A 22,429-nucleotide genomic window follows, 5' to 3' on the forward strand; every position below is an offset into this window, starting at 1 on the left:
CTGATCTAAAATGAGTGATCTGTGACCATCTGAATGAGAACCCCCCCCCTCGCACCCCAACCAGAGCACATTTACCCCCCGGACTCTGAATGACGGCGGCGACACGGAAACTGTAAATCAGATGTGTTTGAGAATGAAACATGCTGGTAGCTAAGAGAATAAGCTTTCAAACGAAAAGTGGATTGTAGGAATACATTGTAACTTCTAATAGCACAGGAGCTGCGCATAACAATAATAATGCCAAATAATGCTCAAGAGGCTGTAGTAACACCCAGTGGTTGGTAACCTAAACTTTTTTTTTAACATCTGTCAGTTTACAGCTTAGCTTTGTACCATTTTAAGTTATTCACTGGACCTGAACTGCTTACATTTCAATACAAACTGGAAAAATGGGGGTGTTCTTAAACTTTTGACCGGCAGTGTACATTTTCTCCCATCTCAGCCAATGAACTCTGTATCTTTCAAAGTATCCCTGACCAGTTTCCTCCTTACTCAGTTTGGATGGACTGCTTGATCTGTGCAGTGTCTTTGTGATACAGTGCACCATCCATTTTTTTGAATAGACTGTGCTCACAGGGATATTCAGAGACTTCAATATTTGTTTGTAATGTACTCTTGGTCTGTGCTTTTCAATAATTTTATCCCTGACTTACATTGAAAGCTCCTTGATCATTTAGTCTTAGCATGAAATTCATTACCTGACCAAGGAACCTCATAGAGACAGATGTTTTTATTCTGAAATAATGAGAAACACTATTATTGCCTACAGACAGAGGCCATTCATCTAATTTTGTGCACCTGAATTAATGTAGGTTTTCACAAAGCAAAATGTTTGAATACTTATGCAATCATGACTTTTCCATATTTTTTATTTATTTACTTTTTTATTTTTGTTTTTGCTTTGAATGTGTGGATTCAGTTGCGTATTGTTAAGGTCCACAGGACTGGGGAATGGAGGACCCAATTGCGGTGCATGGTAGAGGTGGTCGAAACAGACACAGGTCAGATACCAGCAAGACAGGGCAAACACAGGCTGGGCAAAAGGGGTCATCGTAGTCACAAGCAAAGGGTTGGGCGATCAGGCAAACAGAGAATCAGAGGAAGTCCAAGGTTGTGGTTGAGGGGAGGTTGAGGATTCAAAGGATTAACAAGGCACAAGGAGAAACTGCTCAGAGTTGTAGTGGATACTGACAGCTTGATTGAATGAGAGTCAGGGAGGGGTTTATAAAGACCGTTAGGAGAAGTAGATGATGGATAGCAGTTGTGTGGTAAATAATCAGAATGCTAGTTGTGAAGATTGAGTAAGTGACTGATTGAAGCAAGGAGAGGAACCAGGTATGGATAGGGTGATGGTGAACTCTGGTGGGGACATGTGGAAGTGCATTATACAGTGGTTGTCACACGTATATAACACATATGAATTCCTACTTCAAGTATCATGAGTGCAGGCTTTAAAGCAACAAAATGTGAAAAATGTGAGAGGGTCTGAACACTTTTGTAATGCCCTGTAGCAGGCAGATCTCCCCTTGGATTTCTATAAAAATCTGTGAACACATTTATGAAAGCATGATTGCTTTCCTTTGGTAGGAGGCGCTGAGGGAAGTTGAGCAGTTGTGTGAGGATCACTGCTGGCTGGCTCACATTCACACCTTCACTAGCCAATGGAATGCAAAGAGCCTAGAACCCCTGCAAGGACAGACAGCGAGTCAATATGAAGACCGTATCCTGCAAGTCAGAGTGTGGATCAAGAAAGTAAAGATGGTGCCTCGGACTTTTACCACCAGAAACAAGCTGCTGACTGTCGATTGCTCAGATGTACAAGAAAAAATAGGTGTGTATTTACTAATGTTTCCAAAAAGGTTTCAACAACATGGCTGAGGAGTTGGTTTCAGACTGCGATATACTGTATATTTTGAATTGCTGATCAAGTCCCCAAATACTCCAAATTAAAAATAAACAATTAAACCTGTCTGAATATGATTTTTCCTTCAAACCTGGCTTTAGTCTGATTGCTCTCCTTGGACCTGCCTCTAGAGCAGTGATATCTTCAAGTTTTTGTATTGATTAATCAGAACTGTGAGATAAAGTGAGATAAACGAATACATCTGCCATGAATCAGATAAAACCCGATAACATGGCCGTGTGAGGAATTCCTCACTCCTCGCTTCGGCCACCTAAGACAATGTCATTCCATATCCCTCCAAGAATGTAACATCCCAATAGTCAAAAGATGGTTTTAACTCACATTTTTCACTTCTCATTCATTTTAAATGGCTTTTAATGGTGTTGCTGTCCCCCTCCCCTGCAGTGCCCCAGTTATACTCCATTGAAGGAGACATCCTCAGTTTCCTGACCTCAGAAGTGGAGCAACGAGCAGAGACCTGGGTGTTAGAGCTGAGGAGGGCAGTGGACAAACTGCGGGGCACAGCTACGGATTTCAATGCCTTTGCCCAGTACACCAGCATGGTACTATCATTTATCTTCTACATTTTTGTTACTCAGAACACAATGATATACACTCACCTAAAGGATTATTAGGAACACCTGTTCAATTTCTCATGAATGCAATTATCTAACCAACCAATCACATGGCAGTTGCTTCAATGCATTTAGGGGTGTGGTCCTGGTCAAGACAATCTCCTGAACTCCAAACTGAATGTCTGAATGGGAAAGAAAGGTGATTTAAGCAATTTTGAGCGTGGCATGGTTGTTGGTGCCAGACGGGCCGGTCTGAGTATTTCACAATCTGCTCAGTTACTGGGATTTTCACGCACAACCATTTCTAGGGTTTACAAAGAATGGTGTGAAAAGGGAAAAACATCCAGTATGCGGCAGTCCTGTCGGCAAAAATGCCTTGTTGATGCTAGAGGTCAGAGGAGAATGGGCCGACTGATTCAAGCTGATAGAAGAGCAACTTTGACTGAAATAACCACTCGTTACAACCGAGGTATGCAGCAAAGCATTTGTGAAGCCACAACACGTACAACCTTGAGGCGGATGGGCTACAACAGCAGAAGACACCACCGGGTACCACTCATCTCCACTACAAATAGGAAAAAGAGGCTACAATTTGCACAAGCTCACCAAAATTGGACAGTTGAAGACTGGAAAAATGTTGCCTGGTCTGATGAGTCTCGATTTCTGTTGAGACATTCAGATGGTAGAGTCAGAATTTGGCGTAAACAGAATGAGAACATGGATCCATCATGCCTTGTTACCACTGTGCAGGCTGGTGGTGGTGGTGTAATGGTGTGGGGGATGTTTTCTTGGCACACTTTAGGCCCCTTAGTGCCAATTGGGCATCATTTAAATGCCACGGCCTACCTGAGCATTGTTTCTGACCATGTCCATCCCTTTATGACCACCATGTACCCATCCTCTGATGGCTACTTCCAGCAGGATAATGCACCATGTCACAAAGGTCGAATCATTTCAAATTGGTTTCTTGAACATGACAATGAGTTCACTGTACTAAACTGGCCCCCACAGTCACCAGATCTCAACCCAATAGAGCATCTTTGGGATGTGGTGGAACGGGAGCTTCGTGCCCTGGATGTGCATCCCACAAATCTCCATCAACTGTAAGATGCTATCCTATCAATATGGGCCAACATTTCTAAAGAATGCTTTCAGCACCTTGTTGAATCAATGCCACGTAGAATTAAGGCAGTTCTGAAGGCGAAAGGGGGTCAAACACAGTATTAGTATGGTGTTCCTAATAATCCTTTAGGTGAGTGTATTACAAGAGTGATTCTCAACCCTGGTTCTGGTTTTCATGCAATCCAGCATCAGCTGTTAAACCTGGCTCAACAGCACTTAACTAGTTACCTACTAGTAATGCACAGGCAATACTAATGTACAAATGCCAGAAGTGGTAATTATATTGTATCACACTCTAAGGGCTTAACTGATAAAATATCAGACACCTGGTCATGGAAACCACCCACCAAAAACCAGAAACCCTAATGCACTTAATAAGTGGTTAATGTGATTTTTCTAAAGCCAGATTATCTGACTACAAGCTGGAATTAATTTTAATAAATGTATTTTTGTAATGCTATTTGTTCAGTTAAAGGTTTTTATTTACCAAGGGCTCAGGTGGACTGAAAGCCTGAAGACACAGAAAGTCTGCTTTATGGGACTGTGTAGCTCATGATTATGTTTTGAACATATGTCTGTCAGTATGCTGTTCCCTGTTTAAATGTCTGACTGTAATTGAAAGCCTTAAATGACTTAAATGCCATTGCAGCAGATGAAGGCCAAGGATTTGAGTATCTGTAAGAGTAATTCACTGCCAACTTCTCACAATTATCTATAGCTTCATATAAATTAGCACCATTTTCTTTCTTTACCATTTCATAAAGCAGAATAATTGATGCATTTATCTGGAAAACAATACAGCGATGATGACAATTTTGGAATTGCTACATGCGTAATCTTAATTTAATTTTTTACAACTTTTAATAATAATAATAATAATAATAATAATAATAATAATAATAATAATAATACATTTTATTTGGCGGATGCCCTTTTAGATACTCAAGGACATCTTACACAAAGTTGACCTATATTAAATCAATGAATACAATAAACATAGATTAAAATGGAGAAATACAGTGAGGGAAAAAAGTATTTGATCCCCTGCTGATTTTGTACATTTGCCCACTGACAAAGAAATTATCAATCTATAATTTTAATGGTAGGTGTATTTTAACAGTGAGAGACAGAATAACAACAAAAAAATCCAGAAAAACGCATTTCAAAAAAGTTATAAATTGATTTGCATTTTAATGAGTGAAATAAGTATTTGACCCCTTCGACTTAGTACTTGGTGGCAAAACCCTTGTTGGCCATCACAGAGGTCAGACGTTTCTTGTAGTTGGCCACCAGGTTTGCACACATCTCAGGAGGGATTTTGTCCCACTCCTCTTTGCAGATCCTCTCCAAGTCATTAAGGTTTCGAGGCTGACGTTTGGCAACTCGAACCTTCAGCTTCCTCCACAGATTTTCTATGGGATTAAGGTCTGGAGACTGGCTAGGCCACTCCAGGACCTTAATGTGCTTCTTCTTGAGCCACTCCTTTGTTGCTTTGTCTGTGTGTTTTGGGTCATTGTCATGCTGGAATACCCATCCACGACCCATTTTCAATGCCCTGGCTGAGGGAAGGAGGTTCTCACCCAAGATTTGATGGTACATGGCCCCGTCCATCATCCCTTTGATGCGGTGCAGTTGTCCTGTCCCCTTAGCAGAAAAACACCCCCAAAGCATAATGTTTCCACCTCCATGTTTGACGGTGGGGATGGTGTTCTTGGGGTCATTCCTCCTCCTCCAAACACGGCGAGTTGAGTTGATGCCAAAGAGCTCGATTTTGGTCTCATCTGACCACAACACTTTCACCCAGTTCTCCTCTGAATCATTCAGATGTTCATTGTCAAACTTCATACGGGCCTGTACATGTGCTTTCTTGACCAGGGGGACCTTGCAGGTGCTGCAGGATTTCAGTCCTTCACGGCGTAGTGTGTTACCAATTGTTTCCTTGGTGACTATGGTCACAGCTGCCTTGAGATCATTAACAACATCCTCCCGTGTAGTTCTGGTCTGATTCCTCACCGTTTTCATGATCATTGAAACTCCATGAGGTGAGATCTTGCATGGAGCCCCAGACCGAGGGAGACTGACAGTTATTTTGTGTTTCTTCCATTTGCGAATAATCGCACCAACTGTTGTCACCTTCTCACCAAGCTGCTTGGCGATGGTCTTGTAGCCCATTCCAGCCTTGTGTAGGTCTACAATCTTGTCCTTGCCATCCTTGGACAACTCTTTGGTCTTGGCCATGGTGGAGAGTTTGGAATCTGATTGATTGATTGCTTCTGTGGACAGGTTTCTTTTATACAGGTAACTAGCTGAAATTAGGAGCACTCCCTTTAAGAGAGTGCTCCTAATCTCAGCTCGTTACCTGTATAAAAGACACCTGGGAGCCAGAAATCTTGCTGATTGATAGGAGATCAAATACTTATTTCCCTCATTAACATGCAAATCAATTTATAACTTTTTTGAAATGCGTTTTTCTGGATTTTTTTGTTGTTATTCTGTCTCTCACTGTTAAAATACACCTACCATTAAAATTATAGACTGATCATTTCTTTGTCAGTGGGCAAACGTACAAAATCAGCAGGGGATCAAATACTTTTTTCCCTCACTGTACATAGGGACTGACAGTAACAAAGGAAACATCAGCTTAAATGTAGCCATAGGGCTATAGAAGGTAGGCTTTCTTAAAGAGGTAAGTTTTTAAAAGGTTTTTAAAAGAGATGAGAGTGTCTGCTTGTTTTATTTGTGAGGGGAGTGCGATCCAGAGCCTGGGGGCAAAGCAGCTGAAGGCCCGGCCACCCATGGTAGAGAGATGGAATGGGGGGGTGATAAGGAGACCAGCAGAAGTGGAATGGAGGGAGCGGGAAGGGGCATAGGCTGGGAGAAGGTCCGACAGATAGGTAGGTGCCAGGTTATGAAGGGCTTTGTAAGTAAGGAGGAGCGACTTAAAGATGATATGGTAGTGCACAGGGATCCAATGTAAATGGATAAGGACTGGTGTGCTATGTTCAGATGATCTAGTGCAGGTGAGTATTCTGGCAGCAGAGTTCTGGACCAATTGTAGTCTATTGGAGAGTTTAATAGGGATACCAGTAAGGAGAGAATTGCAGTAGTCCAATCTGGAAGTGACCAAGGCATGGATAAAGGTTTCAGTGCTGGAGTGAGACAATGAAGGACGAAGCTTGGAGATGTTGCGGAGGTGGAAAAAAGATGTCCGGGTAATGGCTTTTATATGGGGTTCAAAAGAGAGCATACTGTCCAAGATGACACCAAGGCTTTTGACTTGTGATGACAGTGGAACTGAAAAACCATCAATATTAATACTAAGGTTGTGCTGTTTAGAAAGAATAGATTTAGAGCTGAAAAGCATGACTTCCATCTTGTTGCTGTTAAGTTTGAGGAGGTGCGTGCTCATCCAGCTCCTAATGTCTTGGAGACAGTTAATAAGGGAAGTGGGAGGGAGGGGAATGGTGGGTTTGGTGGAGATGTAAAGCTGTGTATCATCAGCATAGCAGTGAAAATTGACTTTGTGATGATGCATAATCTTGCCCAGCGGTACGAGGTAAATTATGAAAATAAGTGGTCCCAACACTGACCCCTGGGGGATACCCTGTGAAACAGCTACACACCCTGATCTGTGTTTTTTAAATTACACAAACTGTGTTTTTTAGAAAAAAACACTCCTATCCATAGGGCCTTTTGTCTTGTATTCCTTGATAATTGTAAAGCCATTGCTAAGCAGCTGGACCACTATCAAAGTTCACATATTCTGAATTGAGGATAGCAAAACATACAACAATACCAATTCTGAATAAGGATTCTCAACTCAGAATACCAATCCACTTACTTTTAGCATGGCCAGTCATTGTCCTTGTTTAGCTTTTCGTCTCTATTCAATACTATAGATATTCAATTATCTTTCAAGTCAAGAATACAACTCAATTAACACATTTAAAAGATTAGAAGATTTTGCAGTATTCAGGGTTTCCTGCAGAACTTTGCATAGGCAATGTGGTGTGATACAGAATGTAGAGGGGCTCCTCTGATAGTATAACATCTACTATAGACTGCGGCTGCACCTTGTCACGGTCTCGAGAACTGCAGGGCACAGGAACAGGGGACCTAAGTGCAGTGCTAGTAGAGGTAGCTGATCAGGGCAATAAAGGGTTAGGCAAAGATGTTGTCCAGGGTCAGGATCAAGTAAACAGGACTAGACAGGGAGAGACAGGGCTAGGAGAGACAAGGCTACGAGAGACAAGGCTAGGAGTTGCAGGCAGGGCTGACAAAACTTCACCCAGACTGAGGGAAGTGAGGGGATTATAAAGGGAACAGTAAACTAGGTAGGGCATTGCAGGGGGCGAATGGGAGCAGAGGGTGAGAACAAGAGTGCACAAAAGGGTGTAGAGGAATGCTAATAGGATAATAGAAAGATGAGGGCAGGGCGAAGTGAAAGAAAAGGCAGGGAAATGGCGGCCTCTAGCGGGGGTTGAGGGAAAGGGCTTGGGAATCATGACACACCTATAGCACCTATAGGAATAGTTTCTGCTCCCAGGGCTATAGGAGTGCAAATACTCTACTTTCTTGCCAAAAACACACCTTGAGAGCCTGTCTACTCTGTTGTCCACTCTGCTGTCTATTCAGCTGATATTCGGCATCAGTGTTGACTTCTAACACCCTTCATGGCACGGCGCAAGGTACACTCCGGTGTTCCCTTACATCTGGTGTGGCTGAGCGAGCACAGGTCTGCACAGTGAAAAACTGCAGTGCAACCCAGTACCTTGGTGCATTTCACGGTGAACTACAGTGCAGAACCTCCAAGGTAATTGACATTTGACTGTGCAAGTCAGTGCTTGAGCTTACAGAGGTGCAGATCCTCCCACTAGTCACACCAGACTGAATTGTGGAATATCTTAGTGGTGTGCTGACTCTACATGCTCCCCCAGCTAAACACTGCATGAATGAGATCCCACCACCAAAATGTATAAATAAATAAATACAAATTATATATATATATATATATATATATATATATATATATATATATATATATATATATATATATATACACTCACCTAAAGGATTATTAGGAACACCTGTTCAATTTCTCATGAATGCAATTATCTAACCAACCAATCACATGGCAGTTGCTTCAATGCATTTAGGGGTGTGGTCCTGGTCAAGACAATCTCCTGAACTCCAAACTGAATGTCTGAATGGGAAAGAAAGGTGATTTAAGCAATTTTGAGCGTGGCATGGTTGTTGGTGCCAGACGGGCCGGTCTGAGTATTTCACAATCTGCTCAGTTACTGGGATTTTCACGCACAACCATTTCTAGGGTTTACAAAGAATGGTGTGAAAAGGGAAAAACATCCAGTATGCGGCAGTCCTGTCGGCAAAAATGCCTTGTTGATGCTAGAGGTCAGAGGAGAATGGGCCGACTGATTCAAGCTGATAGAAGAGCAACTTTGACTGAAATAACCACTCGTTACAACCGAGGTATGCAGCAAAGCATTTGTGAAGCCACAACACGTACAACCTTGAGGCGGATGGGCTACAACAGCAGAAGACCCCACCGGGTACCACTCATCTCCACTACAAATAGGAAAAAGAGGCTACAATTTGCACAAGCTCACCAAAATTGGACAGTTGAAGACTGGAAAAATGTTGCCTGGTCTGATGAGTCTTGATTTCTGTTGAGACATTCAGATAGTAGAGTCAGAATTTGGCGTAAACAGAATGAGAACATGGATCCATCATGCCTTGTTACCACTGTGCAGGCTGGTGGTGGTGGTGTAATGGTGTGGGGGATGTTTTCTTGGCACACTTTAGGCCCCTTAGTGCCAATTGGGCATCGTTTAAATGCCACGGCCTACCTGAGCATTGTTTCTGACCATGTCCATCCCTTTATGACCACCATGTACCCATCCTCTGATGGCTACTTCCAGCAGGATAATGCACCATGTCACAAAGGTCGAATCATTTCAAATTGGTTTCTTGAACATGACAATGAGTTCACTGTACTAAACTGGCCCCCACAGTCACCAGATCTCAACCCAATAGAGCATCTTTGGGATGTGGTGGAACGGGAGCTTCGTGCCCTGGATGTGCATCCCACAAATCTCCATCAACTGCAAGATGCTATCCTATCAATATGGGCCAACATTTCTAAAGAATGCTTTCAGCACCTTGTTGAATCAATGCCACGTAGAATTAAGGCAGTTCTGAAGGCGAAAGGGGGTCAAACACAGTATTAGTATGGTGTTCCTAATAATCCTTTAGGTGAGTGTATATATATATATATATATTTTTTTTTACACAATTCCTCCCATCCCCAAAAGCACCTGCATGCCTATCTCATGCACATGCTTTAGATGCTCCCCAGTGTCTTAAAGGAACAGGATGGAAAACACGGGCTCCCCATTGCATTTCGATCTCTGTGAAACCTTCCACCTGAGGACAGATGCACCTCCTTCGCACTCCGTAGAGCCTTAGAGGATCCATCATTCTGCCAGATTTCAACAGTTCTCGTGCCTCTGATGTTCGGCCAGGGAAATGGGACAGACTAGATCCCCCAACCAGGTGCAGGTTGTCAATTTTGTGGCACCAATCAAAGCTCAGTTTAGGGGCCCTAGTCTATCCTTACAGTTGTCAAGTGCACAGCGATCTCTACTGTGCTTCCACTTGATTTGTATTTACTGTTTTAATTGTTACACAGTTTATAACAGACTACCGGCATATTACTTGTTGAGCCTTTGTAATGACGTTGCTGATTAATAAAACACGTGTGTTGGAAGTAAGATAATAGCATCCAGCCGGATTAATTCACAGTTTTCTACACTACTGACCCAAGAACTGAGGTAACCCACAGTTTAAGTTTATTTATTTCGCACACATTTAAAACACGCATTACCAGAATATGGACATTAGTCACATTGTTTTGTAGGGCAAAAGGAAGGAATATAGCGGGTAAAATAACAAGTAATATAATGAGCTCCCTTTTGAATGAACTAATATGTAATACTAATATAACTTTATTCTCAAGAAACTAATAATGACTAATATGTTACGTTTTATCAGTAACGACCCCAACACTAGTGTGTAATCCTGTCTTTTCGTCACACACTTTTCATCACGCACATTTCATCACCAGCGTCAGTTTATCACCATTTTCAACCCAGGGAAATGTCACCCCCTTGCCACCCCAGGTGAAAATGTCTAGATCCGCCCCTGCCAGTGCTGGACATTTGTTGAGGAATTAATTCATAAGAATGAGATTGGAGGAAAATATATGACAAATCTTGCAATGTTGGGAAGTGTAAACATCTCTACACAACTGGATGAAAGGTACCATGTAGGAATAAAGAAACACAATGGATAAAAACAGGTACATCCTGTCACAATGGTTTGACTGCGTGCGATTTTGTGGTGCTTTTGAGCGTCTTGCGTGGACGTAACAGAAACAAATAATCTTTGAACCCAGGAGTGTGGCGGGGCTGGGTGAGTTTTGTGTCTCATATAGACAGTGCAAAGGAAGAGCATTTGAATACCGCGACTGTGTTTAAAGGGACTTCAAAACAGCACAAACAAGCTGTAGACTGTGTATCCTTGAGGTGACCTGGGAGTTCATTGAACAATGTGAGTAAAGTAGGTAGGGTTGTAACGTTATGAGATTTTCACGGTATGATAATCGTCTCAGAAAATATCACGGTTTCACGGTATATGGTATTAAACAATCATTACTATTATAATCATCAGCTACAATGACCCTTAAATGAATGAAAACAGATAGAGTTTTTTGGTTGAACATATGAACATATGAAAAATATACTTTTTATGGAAATATGAGTCTACCTTTTGAAAAAAATTAAGAAAAAATACAGCTGCACATCTCCCATTTGAACAAAATAAGAAATAAGGAAAGTTATTTCTCTTTAAATTAGACAAGAATAAACCAAACTGTCCTTCCTCTTGAACAGCATAAATGGGAGAGCAAAAAGTGCAGGGCCATGTTTTTTAATATTTTCCTGAGATTAGCATAGCAGCATGCATTTCTTTGCTTTTTTCATGCCAGGTTATGATGACGAAATGTAAGCATGTTGAGATTTTCAGGGCTCATTCTTGACTGCTGAGGTGATAGAATGTGTCCACTCGTACTAAACATCCACTCTGAAGGCACACTCATGGCAGGGACACAAAGATACTTTCTGGCCTCATGTGCCAGTAGAGGCATTTTGTCTGCATGCATTTTCCACCATGCCAGTGGGTCAGTGTCCGTGCTGATGGTTGGAAGAGACTTCATTTCAGACAGCACCTTATCACTGACATTTTCATTTCCTGAAGTGATTCGCTGTAGCAAACCAGACAGACTTTTTTCTTTCTTTTTAGTGGTGGTGGTGGTACTGCTGCTTCCCTCTCCTGCCAAATTTTCTTCTCTTTCTGCTTGAGGATGTTCTCTATCAAGATTGCAAGATTCACAGCTTCTTCCACACATGCCTCAACTGTGTCATCCAGGTTTTTACAGAAGCTTCCCTTAAATCAGGCATCCACAAAACTGGAGATCTGTAGCACTTGTTCCACTTGCTCTGTGTATCTCCCTTGCAAGTCTTCTCCCATTACTTGCTTCATCTGTCTGATGAGTAGATTGTCTTCAGCTTGCTCAGAGAGGATTTCACTGCCAATGTGCTCCAGTACCGGTGTGAGTGAGGACAGTGTGACCCGTTTCTCCGATGCCAGTGCATTAGTGAGGTCATAGAGTGGTTGAAGGAGCTGGTTTACATTCTCAAGAGTGGCAATGTCATTATCTTTTGGCATGAGATGCCATATACTCCTGTCACTAGCCAGGACTGCACAGACAGCCTGTTGTTGGTCCAGGAACCTGGAGATCATCTCATAAGTTGATCCCCACCTTGTTACCACGTCATGGATGAGGGCATGCTCAGGGAGTTCCATGTCTGCCTGTTTTTTTGTAATTCTCTTTTCCTTTTCCAACTCCGAGAAAATCCTTGAATCAAGTGTCTGCATGCCCTGACAGCAGATTCAACCCTTTGGATCTTCTAGGCTTTGCTAATGGACAGATTTAAATTGTGGCCAAAACAAGTGAGCTAAGGGAACTCTGCAAAGGCCTTCTTCATATTTGTTGCATTGTCTGTGGTAATTCCACACAGACTTTCTTTTGAAATCTTCCAATCCTGGAGCATATTTTCAAACATCTCTGAGATGTTTTCTGAGGTATGGTCTTCAGGAAAAAAATGGTTCCCCTCCTCCACTACTGCTGGTCCACAGGTCTGTGGTGGCTGAAATCCACACTAGAGGTCTTCATGGGTCCACCAGAACCCGAGGACCCGGGATCCGACTCGGGACCTGTACGGGTTCCGAGTCGGGTCCATATTTTAAATGGTCGGGTCAGGTCCCATTCTTGTACTTCGGGTCCCGATGACTTTACCAATTGACGACTGGCTCTTTTATTTAGAAGGCGGGACTTATTCCGCCATATCGGTGTTTGAAAGATGACGTGAACCGAAGTGCATTATGGCTGTCGGTGCGATTTTTGAGATATCGTGGTTGGAGTTCGTTCGCTTTGTATCTAAAATCTATGGCAGACATGTCTCAGAGCACAATGACAGCACATTAGTAATGCTAATGTCAGCGGTCATGGCACTGAATGAGCAGTCCTTATTATAGTTCAAAAGGGCAAACAGTGGAAGTTATCGTATTATGCCAGATACAAAAAAACTGCAAAGCTGCAAAGTCGCGTTTGTCCTCCGCCACCGTGACAGCAAGTGGACTTTTGAGCTGAAATGAGTGGATTATACAGGCGCTTTCAATCAGCAAGAGGAGCAACATGGATGTTATTTTACCAGCTTTCTTGACAAGGAGGATGGACTGTGTGCGTCACGGTTCGGTACAGGAGATAAGCTCCTAATGTTACATTAGGTAAGACACAAAGTTTTATTTTCACAACTTGTAAATTAACTTGTTAATAGCGATTAGCTGTGGGATCTGTGACAATCGGGTTCAATCGGGTCTGTGTGTCCCGGCCGGGTCCGGGTCCAGATTTCAAATAATAGTCGGGTCTGAGTCGGTTCCGGGTAGCACATTTTCGGCATTTCTCGGTTCTGCATGGGTCCGGGTCCAAAATTTCAAATAATAGACGGGTCCGGGTCGGGTCCAGGTAGCACATTTCCGGGTCTCTTCAGGTTCGGGCACATGTTTTTGGACCCGTGAAGACCTCTAAACCACACAGCTTCCTTCAGCTGTTCTTCAACACTGGCCCTCACCTCTTTGTACATGCGAGGGATTTCATTGGTGGAAAAGTATGTTTTTGATGGTACCTTGTACATTAGGACTGCCTTCTTCATCAGGTGGAGAAAGCCAGGTTTTTCCACTACTCTAAAGGGCATCATGTCTTTAGCAATGAAATAAGCTACAGCATGATTCAATTCTTTGGCTTGTTTGGATGTAGGATCTAACTTGATTCCTTTTGCAAGTGACTGTGTGACAGTTGGTTGAGCTGGATCAGGAAGCGTCTTTGCAGAGGTAGCTAGACCCTAAAGAATTAACAGAATTATAAACATGATAAAAAAAATAGCATGTAACTACATATAACCACATAATGAACCAACAACATGGATGTGGGATATAACTTAGATGGGGCAAACTAATTCAAATATTTTTAATCAAAATCATGTCTAATCAATTGAATTCATAAAACCTAACTTATTTTTATTATTAATTAATTAATTAATTAAACAGAAGTATTTACAAGTTGCCACAGAGAGACACAGGAAAGTACTGGTGAGAGGCAGCCACCTTGTTGTTTGTTTCAGACCAGTCTTAGCATTGCTCATTTTGTTTAAAGTTTGCCTAAATTGTAGTTAGCATTGTCTGTAGTTTGCCTAAATTGAAGTCAATTCAGTTCAGCTGCTGAGTTGGTGAAAGTAAACAGGTTGTAGAAAGTTACAAAAGTCACAAAAGTTAAGCAGTTGACTAGGCAACAGGAACCAAGGGACTTAAAAAAAAAAAAAAAAAACAACAACAACAACAACAACAAAAAAACTAACATCCACTGGTCATGGTCCACATTGGAACCAATGACATAGGAAAAGGTAGGACAGAGGTTCTGCAAGAGAAATTTAAAGAGTTTACAGAACCTCCACGGTAGTTTTCTACGAACTACTTCCAGTACCACATGCTAGGCCAGGGAGACAGCCAGAGATTAGAAAGTTTAACATGTGGTTGAAATCTTGGTGTAGGGAAGAGGGGTTTAGGTTTATGGAGCATTGGTCTTTCTTCTGGGATAGATGGGACATGTACAAACCGGACGGTCTACATCTAAACAGATGGGGGGCTAATGCATTGGGAGAGTGTATGTGCAGAGAAATTGAGAATCATTTAAACTAGGGACCAGATGGGCAGGGAATGGAATTAGGGAGATGGGAGATGTTCCTCTAAGGAAAGAAAACAAAGGGAACCCGCTAGTAGGAAAGTCCTGAAATGTTTGTACCTCAATGCCAGGAGTATTAGGAACAAGATGTCGGACTTAGAAGCCACAGTACTGGCATATGACTATGATGTTGTCGGAGTTACAGAAATTTGGCTTACAGAAAACGATGTGGATGAATATAGAAGGATACACACAGTTTAGGAGAGACAGGCAAAATCGAAGAGGAGGTGGGGTAGCATTATATGTGAAAAATGACATTTGAGGCAGAAGAACTAAAATTAGATCCCAGTAATGGAACAGAATCTTTGTGGGTGAAACTTTTGGACAAGAGATCTGGAGGATTAGTGGTAGGAGTGTGTTACAGACCACCCAACTCAGATTTTCAGCAAGATGTTGCATTGTACAGTGTAATCAGGACTGCATGTAGCAAGGATGTGGGTGTTATAATGGGGGATTTCAATTTCCCAAACATAGACTGGGAAAGCCCGGTTGGGACTACAGAAGCAGAAATAGAAATGGTTGAGATGGTAAATGACTGCTTTCTAACTCAATTTGTCAGGGAACCAACCAGGGAGAGTGCATGCATTGATTTGATATTTTCAAATGACCAAGATAGAGTCAGAGGGACACTAGTTAGAGAACAATGGCAAATTGTGATCACAACATGGTTAGCTTTGAGGCATTCTTTCAAAAAACAAGGCCCAAGTCTAAAACAATGGTCTACAATTTCAGAAAAGCAAACCTTGAAGGTATGAGGTGGCATTTAGAAGAGGTAGACTGGAGCACACTGGATACAGATTCAGTTGAAAATGGATGGGTATATTTTAAGAAATTTGTATCAAAACTTAGCAAATTGAGGACCAAAAAACATTGTCCAAAATGGTTTAATAGAGGTACGCATAAAAATATCAAGAGGAAGAAAATGTTGTATAGCGCATACAAAAGGGATGGAGACGAAACAATATACATAGAATATGTTGAGCTGGAAAGAGATCTTAAGAAAGGGATCAGGAAAGTAAGAGGGAAATAGAAAGATACATAGCTCTTGGAGCTAAAACTAATGCAAAAAGCTTTTTTCAATATTACAACAGTAAGAGGACAATAAGGGAGGAAGTGAAACAGATAAAGGGAAAAAATTGAAGTATCTTGGAAAATGAACAAGAGTTTTCGTTCAAGAACTAAATGAGTATTTCAGAGGTTTTTATTTTTTTTGATTTATTCATTCATCTATCAAATCGCGCATTTTAAATGACATCTGCGTTATATTGTAAATTCTCTCTCCATCACAGAAATAATATGGCCTTAACTTATAAACGGAACGTACCTTTATCTGCACGGAGGGATGGTGTTCACGAATATGGGAGAATATGTTCGACGTATTTCCTCCGTTTGCAGCCACTCTTCGTCCACATTTCTTGCAAACTGGATATCCATCTTCAAGGACAACCCCGCGTTCGTTTTTCGGATACCCAAAATATTCCCATACTGCAGATTTTAACTTTTTTTTTCGGCGGGGGATAGAAATTAGAATTCGCAGATGTCTCCGGCATTTTCTCCGCTGTACGTGTATGGGTGGAGTCTAAGCAGTCAAGTGGAAAGAAGTTGCATATGTGCAGCAGCGCAGGTGAGATCTGGTTTCATTTTTTTTCTCCAAAACCGTGGATAAGCAAATGTTCACGATATGATAATCGTACATGTCAATATCGCGATAAACCGCCATATCAGTATACCGTTACGACCCTATAAGTAGGTGAGTACAGTTTGATATTAGAAATGTGGTATACATGTCAGCAGAGACACTGTGGGGCAGTCAAAAACAAAAACAAAAAACGGGCAAAACCACTCAGTGGTGGCACTAAAGAGTGCTGCGGGGGACGGGGGGGCGGGGGGCAATTAGCTGACGAAGTGCTTAGTAAGTGCTGTTTGGTTAAATCAAATATATTACATATGCTGTACTTTAGGTGGAGAAACACATATTTTATTAACAAGATACTGCACTGTGAATATCTATACACAGTTTTAGTAATATTTACATGAAGCTCCTCCCATGTGTCTCTGAGGTCTCTGAGAAATAAAGAGAGTCTGCTGGATCTTTATCTGCCTAACATGGCAGAAGCTGCAGACCTGCTGGTGGGAGTCATGCTCCGTGGAGCTCATGCTAACAGCCACTCCCTGGCTGTGATGTTGGCAATGTATAATGATTTGATTTGAGTAGCTTTAAATTGTTAGTACAGTCCATATCACAATGTGCTTGGTCTCCTTACTTTTATTGTCCTTTTCAAAGGAAAGCAAAGGGAATAATAGGTGTAAAACAAATGCATTATTTTCCTTCAAGGTCAAGCGTTACCAGAACATGTCCTGTGATTTGCAGCAACAGCTGGACTATGTGCACTCTCTGCAGGAGACTATCCGCATGCACTACCGGCAACTCAGCAAGGCTGAGGAAAGCATGGAAGAGCAGGTGAGGGAGAGAGGTGGATTCCTTACCCTCCCCTTGCTTATGTAAAACAAGCCATCCAACAATTCATACAATCTCCCCTTTAAACTGAGATTTCTCCAAGACAGGGTTTCTCGCTAAAATATTGCGACATCAGTAACTCTTTGATTTTAGGTGGAGCACATATATAGCCCGCCTAATCCTCAAACAAGTGATTGTTAAAAACAAACTGTATTTAAATTGGGCCTTTTCATTGCAACTTCTGAAATGAGTAATCTTACTTTTAGTAGGGAGCTCAGAGGATTTGTTAAGATTAAATAAAATAATGTAATTGAAATAATAAAGCTATAAGAAACAGTTTACATATACAAAGGGAGCTGGGGATTAAACAAATGTATGTGGAACTTTGGTTTTCAAATTTAAATGTTTTTGTACAAAGAAGAAAAACTTTATACAAGGACAGACTTTCTTGGTTAAATATATTACTTAAAATGTCACAATACAGTAAAATAAACAGAGGTTTTCTTTTTACTGTTAATAAATTGTGAGCCTCTGATATAGTCTTGTTTGATTAATGGCAAAGTGACCAATGTAATTTAAAAATATATGTATTACTATTTTGTAAGTTATTTAATATTTATATGGCATTTTGCTAAAGTAGTGCATTTTTAAATACTGTTGAAATACTGTAGGTGCCAGTGTGAGATTGTTCTTGAGGACCTGTGTTTTGTTTTTTAAGATGCTGGACCTATGGCATAGTTTTGTGCAACTTCTGCAAGTAGCAGTCATGAATGTAAGTATGCAGCTGCCCTGTATGGCTGAAACCCTAGACGGCAGTTTCTCCTCCCTGTGTCAAGAGCTTCAGGCCCTGGTTTCTGAAGCCACTTCTGAGCGCTACCTGGAGCCCTTTCAGAGTGCAGTTGTGCTGCTGGAGGAGCTGAAGGGGATAGACAGGCAGTTCTACTCAGTGGTGGGCCGACTGAACGAGCTCAGCAGGACCAGTCAGAACCTGAAAGGTCAGAGGGCAAAAACTTTGTTTCAGTTTCAAATGTCAGTCACCTCAGTCACACAGTATGTTTACAGGACATGACATTTGCCCAAAACAAATATATAGAAAAATAATAATCAGAAAGTAGGTTTTTACTTAAGTTATTTAAAGTTCTTATTTACTTAAAGTTCCTGTGGAACTTTTCCTGAAAACCTAGAGCACTGATCAGATATTTAAATGACATACAGTATACTATCAGAATATATTACATTAATGATGTTCATTGTTGGAATACATTTGGAAATTTCTAGCTGGTTTAATTTCCGCAAATTGATATTTCCAAAAACTGTTAACATTAATTTTTGGTATCATAAATTAATGTTCATGCTTATGCCAATGTTCTGGCTCTCATTATTTTACCTCCATCCATGAAAGCACTTCCCAAAATATCTGAGTGTTTTATTTGATGGAAAATGTAATTACACACCTACCTTCTGTACATAAGAAACTTTGTAGAAGAAAATATGTTGTTTGGAACCTAGGCACTAGTAACATGGGGTGGTACCAGTTTACCACCCTGCCCCAATGGAAAAAAGGGGCAAACATAGCATTGCATTGGGTTTTGAAGGTTTGTAATACATGTGTCATGTCCACGTCCTGACCTTGTTACTAGTCTGTCCACCAGAGGTCAATATTTCTCACCTTCTACCCTTCCTTCGCTTTCTGTTCCCCTGCTCGGGGTTACTTCAGGTCAAGTGCTCTCCATTAAGTTACCAATTAGCACACCTGTTCCCAGCTACTTGGGCTCATTAGCTCAGTATTTAAACTCCCTTGTTTCTACAGCTCCTTGCAAAGTCTTGTAAAGCCTCCTGAGCTATACTACTGAGCATTAGTATTCTTAGTTCTGAGTTCTCCTGTTCCTGACCTTGCTTGTTCTTTGATTACCGTCTCTTGGATCTCCCTTTGTACTCTGTTTGCCTGATCGTCTGACTTATAGCCTGTTTTCCCCGACCACGATTCTAGCTCAGTCTCTATTGCCCAGTTTGCCGGTTCTTGACCTCATGCCTGTTTTGACCTGAATCTTTAGTAACACACTTGGGTTCACAACCCTTTGCAGTCCTGTTGTTACAACATGTATCAAATGATAAATCTCTTTAGAAAGGTACCAAAACACAGTCATAAGTTTCTTTTTTTTTATTGTTGTAAGTCTTACAATTCACATTTGTTTTGTTCTACAAATTGACTCATGACTCACACATAGCTCATGATGTTTGGCAGTCACGCTTGCTGGAATTTTATTAGTATTTTTCTCCTGTTAGGCAGCCCATTAGACCTCTCCTTTATCACATCTGCTGAACAGAAGTTAGAGGCCATAAAGGGTCTGTGGGAACTTCTCAACCAGTCCACAGACCAGATCAATGAGTGGCAAAAGCTCCCCTTCAGTAAGGTACACATGCATCTTTTCTATTCTGGTTCCTTATGTATATATTGTGGACTATATGAGCAAAAACCTTCAGTTAAGGTTTCAAAAAATTCACTTGATTAACATAGTTTTTATCCCAGGATGTTTTGCTATGCCATAGAATTTCAGAAACTGGTTTTAAATTTTAAAATGTACACACTGTTTTTGAAGTACAATCTTAGTAAGTTTTAACATAAATTAAACTGATGAAGCTCTAGATTAAGTTTTAAAACATGTTGGCTAACATACTTTTAGTAGACATCTGTAATTTACTGAAGTGTTTACAAGTGCTGTTTTTACGTGTAACAGTAAGTTAAACTAAAAGCAAAACAGCTCTTGTATGTTCATTGCAATGCACTGCGTTAACATACTGTAGTGTTCTTTGAGAAGCTATAATTCAATATAGTATTTTTTATTCCTGGGATAACACTTAAGAGGGTGATTGTGTAGCACTGCTCTGAGCTGTCTTACTCCCCTGCAGTTTGAAGTGCGACACGCCCAGGAAAAAGTTGCAGAATGGCTCGAAAAGGCATCTTTACTAGGTAGAGCCATCCCAGCCCAGGACGTAGTCCACAGAGAGACCCAGCTCATTGAAAACTTCAGCCAACAGCTACCTCTGCTGGCCAAGCTCAGTAGCCCGGCGCTCAAGCACAAGCACTGGAGGAACCTATTCAAAGGTCAAAATATTTAAATCACATACAGTTTGGATATTCGTGTTTTTTTTGCTTTATTTTGTTTTAAATGTGGGCTATAATTCTGAAAAGGCCTGCTCCTAAAGCCTGCTCTTGTCTGGTCTTTCATACTGTCAGGGTTCTACTCTCAGGATAAGTACTGCCCCTTGTGACACCGAGCAAACTTTGTACTTTTATTTCCTCTTAGCTAAGCAAATGAAAATGGCATCGAGTGATATTAAAATTATGTATTTTCTACTGATCACTGTCAGTTTCAGATGATGTGAATACAAAATCACATTGCAAGAATAAAGCCATTTATATCACAATACCGAGTCCACGGCTGGGATTTAATCAAACTTCATGAGCCCTTGCTGCCTCTTGCAGGACCATCTGTGCCTTCTGCCCTAATCCTGCCCTAAAGCTTAATTTTGAATGTGCTCAATGTGAAATTTCAGTTGGCAAGCTGATGAGTCTGATGTTTGTTACTTGACAGATTTGGGATTGTTGTATGAGCCACAGAAGCATCTTTCAGTGTCTGACCTGTTGTACAACAAACTGCTGGAGCACCAGAACAGCATCACTAAGGTAGCCAGAAGGACTTGATTAGAATGTCCAGGAAAATAACTGAAATAAATAATTCTTCAGAAATAGTGTTTGACATCCTTTGACTCAAGGTAACTGTTGACAGACTTTTCTGGGTAACACACACAGCTATTTGTACAAGATGATTGAGCAAGGTTAGACGTTACCCGAGCATTCTTCTCTGAACACATTGTGAGTGGATTGACTGCTTGCTTTGTCTCATCCCTCCTGAATAAACTTGAAATCATACCAGTGGAATGAGTTGGCAACTAATTGGCAAACCAAATTGGGGTGGAAAAGTGGAAAATAAATGCTTAAAAAATACCTTAAATAAAAAGTGACTTGGTGATCAAAATATCATTATTTTATACAAGAAGTGGTTCCTCAGACTTTCACATCTGTCTCTTTTTCATATTAGATCTGGCATAATGCAAGAGCTGAGGCAGACATGGAGCAGACTTTCAGGAAGCTGCAGAGTAGGTGGGACCAGGAGCATTTCCGATTGGCTAATTTCATCTTGACTGTGTGGCAAGAAGATCTGCCCCCTGATCACTCGAAGAGGCCCCCCAGTGGTCGTCTGCATGATCTGAAGAGGAAACAACACTCTCAAGACAGCGGCACCTTCATTATCATAGGTGGGTAGGGAAAACCCCTCTTCAAGACTCTGTTTTGATCAATTTATCACACTTTCCAGCATTCCACCATGCATGGTCTTTTTATTGTTCCATCTGAGATTGTAACTAATTAAGCCAGGTCACAGCTGGATTTACTGAATTATTTCATTGATAGAAAAGCTCCTCTATGATCAGCTTTCACAACACCCATGTAATGTTGATTTACCTAAACATCACATTCAGGTTCTAACTTCTAACTCTAACTGATCAAAACAAATAAATGGAAACATCAATGGATTTTACTTTTTCTGACTGGTTCACATGAACTATTTATACTCTATGTCCATGCCTGCTAACTTTTTAAAATTCAGTTGTTTTTCATCTCCTCAAATATTGAGTTTTTAAAGCTATTTATAATAAAAAATCAGGTGCCTTCCAACAACAAACTGTTTAAATGCACTCCATTAAAATGGTCTGATTAACCTTATATCAGTAGTTTAAGGAAGAGTTTAAATGGTAATTGAGTTCAGTAGGAACAGCAACTAGGCACATTTTCCTCCTTGGGTGAGTGACATTTACATCTATGGACAAAATGAACATACTGTTTTGATTAACTTTTGAATTAAAGTTAGTAT

At 41.0% G+C, this 22,429-nt stretch overlaps 1 protein-coding gene across 1 annotated transcript in view; it reads left to right on the top strand.

The window, feature by feature from the left end:
• dnhd1 (dynein heavy chain domain 1) overlaps positions 1-22,429 on the top strand; it is a 109,247-nt gene that overhangs the window by 17,220 nt on the left and 69,598 nt on the right. Inside the window, exons 9-16 of the mRNA XM_066700193.1 lie at positions 1,588-1,831; positions 2,309-2,466; positions 17,373-17,498; positions 18,214-18,490; positions 19,782-19,909; positions 20,406-20,601; positions 21,092-21,183; positions 21,599-21,815. Coding sequence (XP_066556290.1) covers positions 1,588-1,831; positions 2,309-2,466; positions 17,373-17,498; positions 18,214-18,490; positions 19,782-19,909; positions 20,406-20,601; positions 21,092-21,183; positions 21,599-21,815 — 1,438 coding nt within the window. The remainder of the gene's footprint in view (positions 1-1,587; positions 1,832-2,308; positions 2,467-17,372; positions 17,499-18,213; positions 18,491-19,781; positions 19,910-20,405; positions 20,602-21,091; positions 21,184-21,598; positions 21,816-22,429) is intronic.

This window comes from Amia ocellicauda, chromosome 3 (assembly GCF_036373705.1).
Source record: "Amia ocellicauda isolate fAmiCal2 chromosome 3, fAmiCal2.hap1, whole genome shotgun sequence".
Taxonomy (NCBI): Eukaryota; Metazoa; Chordata; class Actinopteri; order Amiiformes; family Amiidae; genus Amia; species Amia ocellicauda.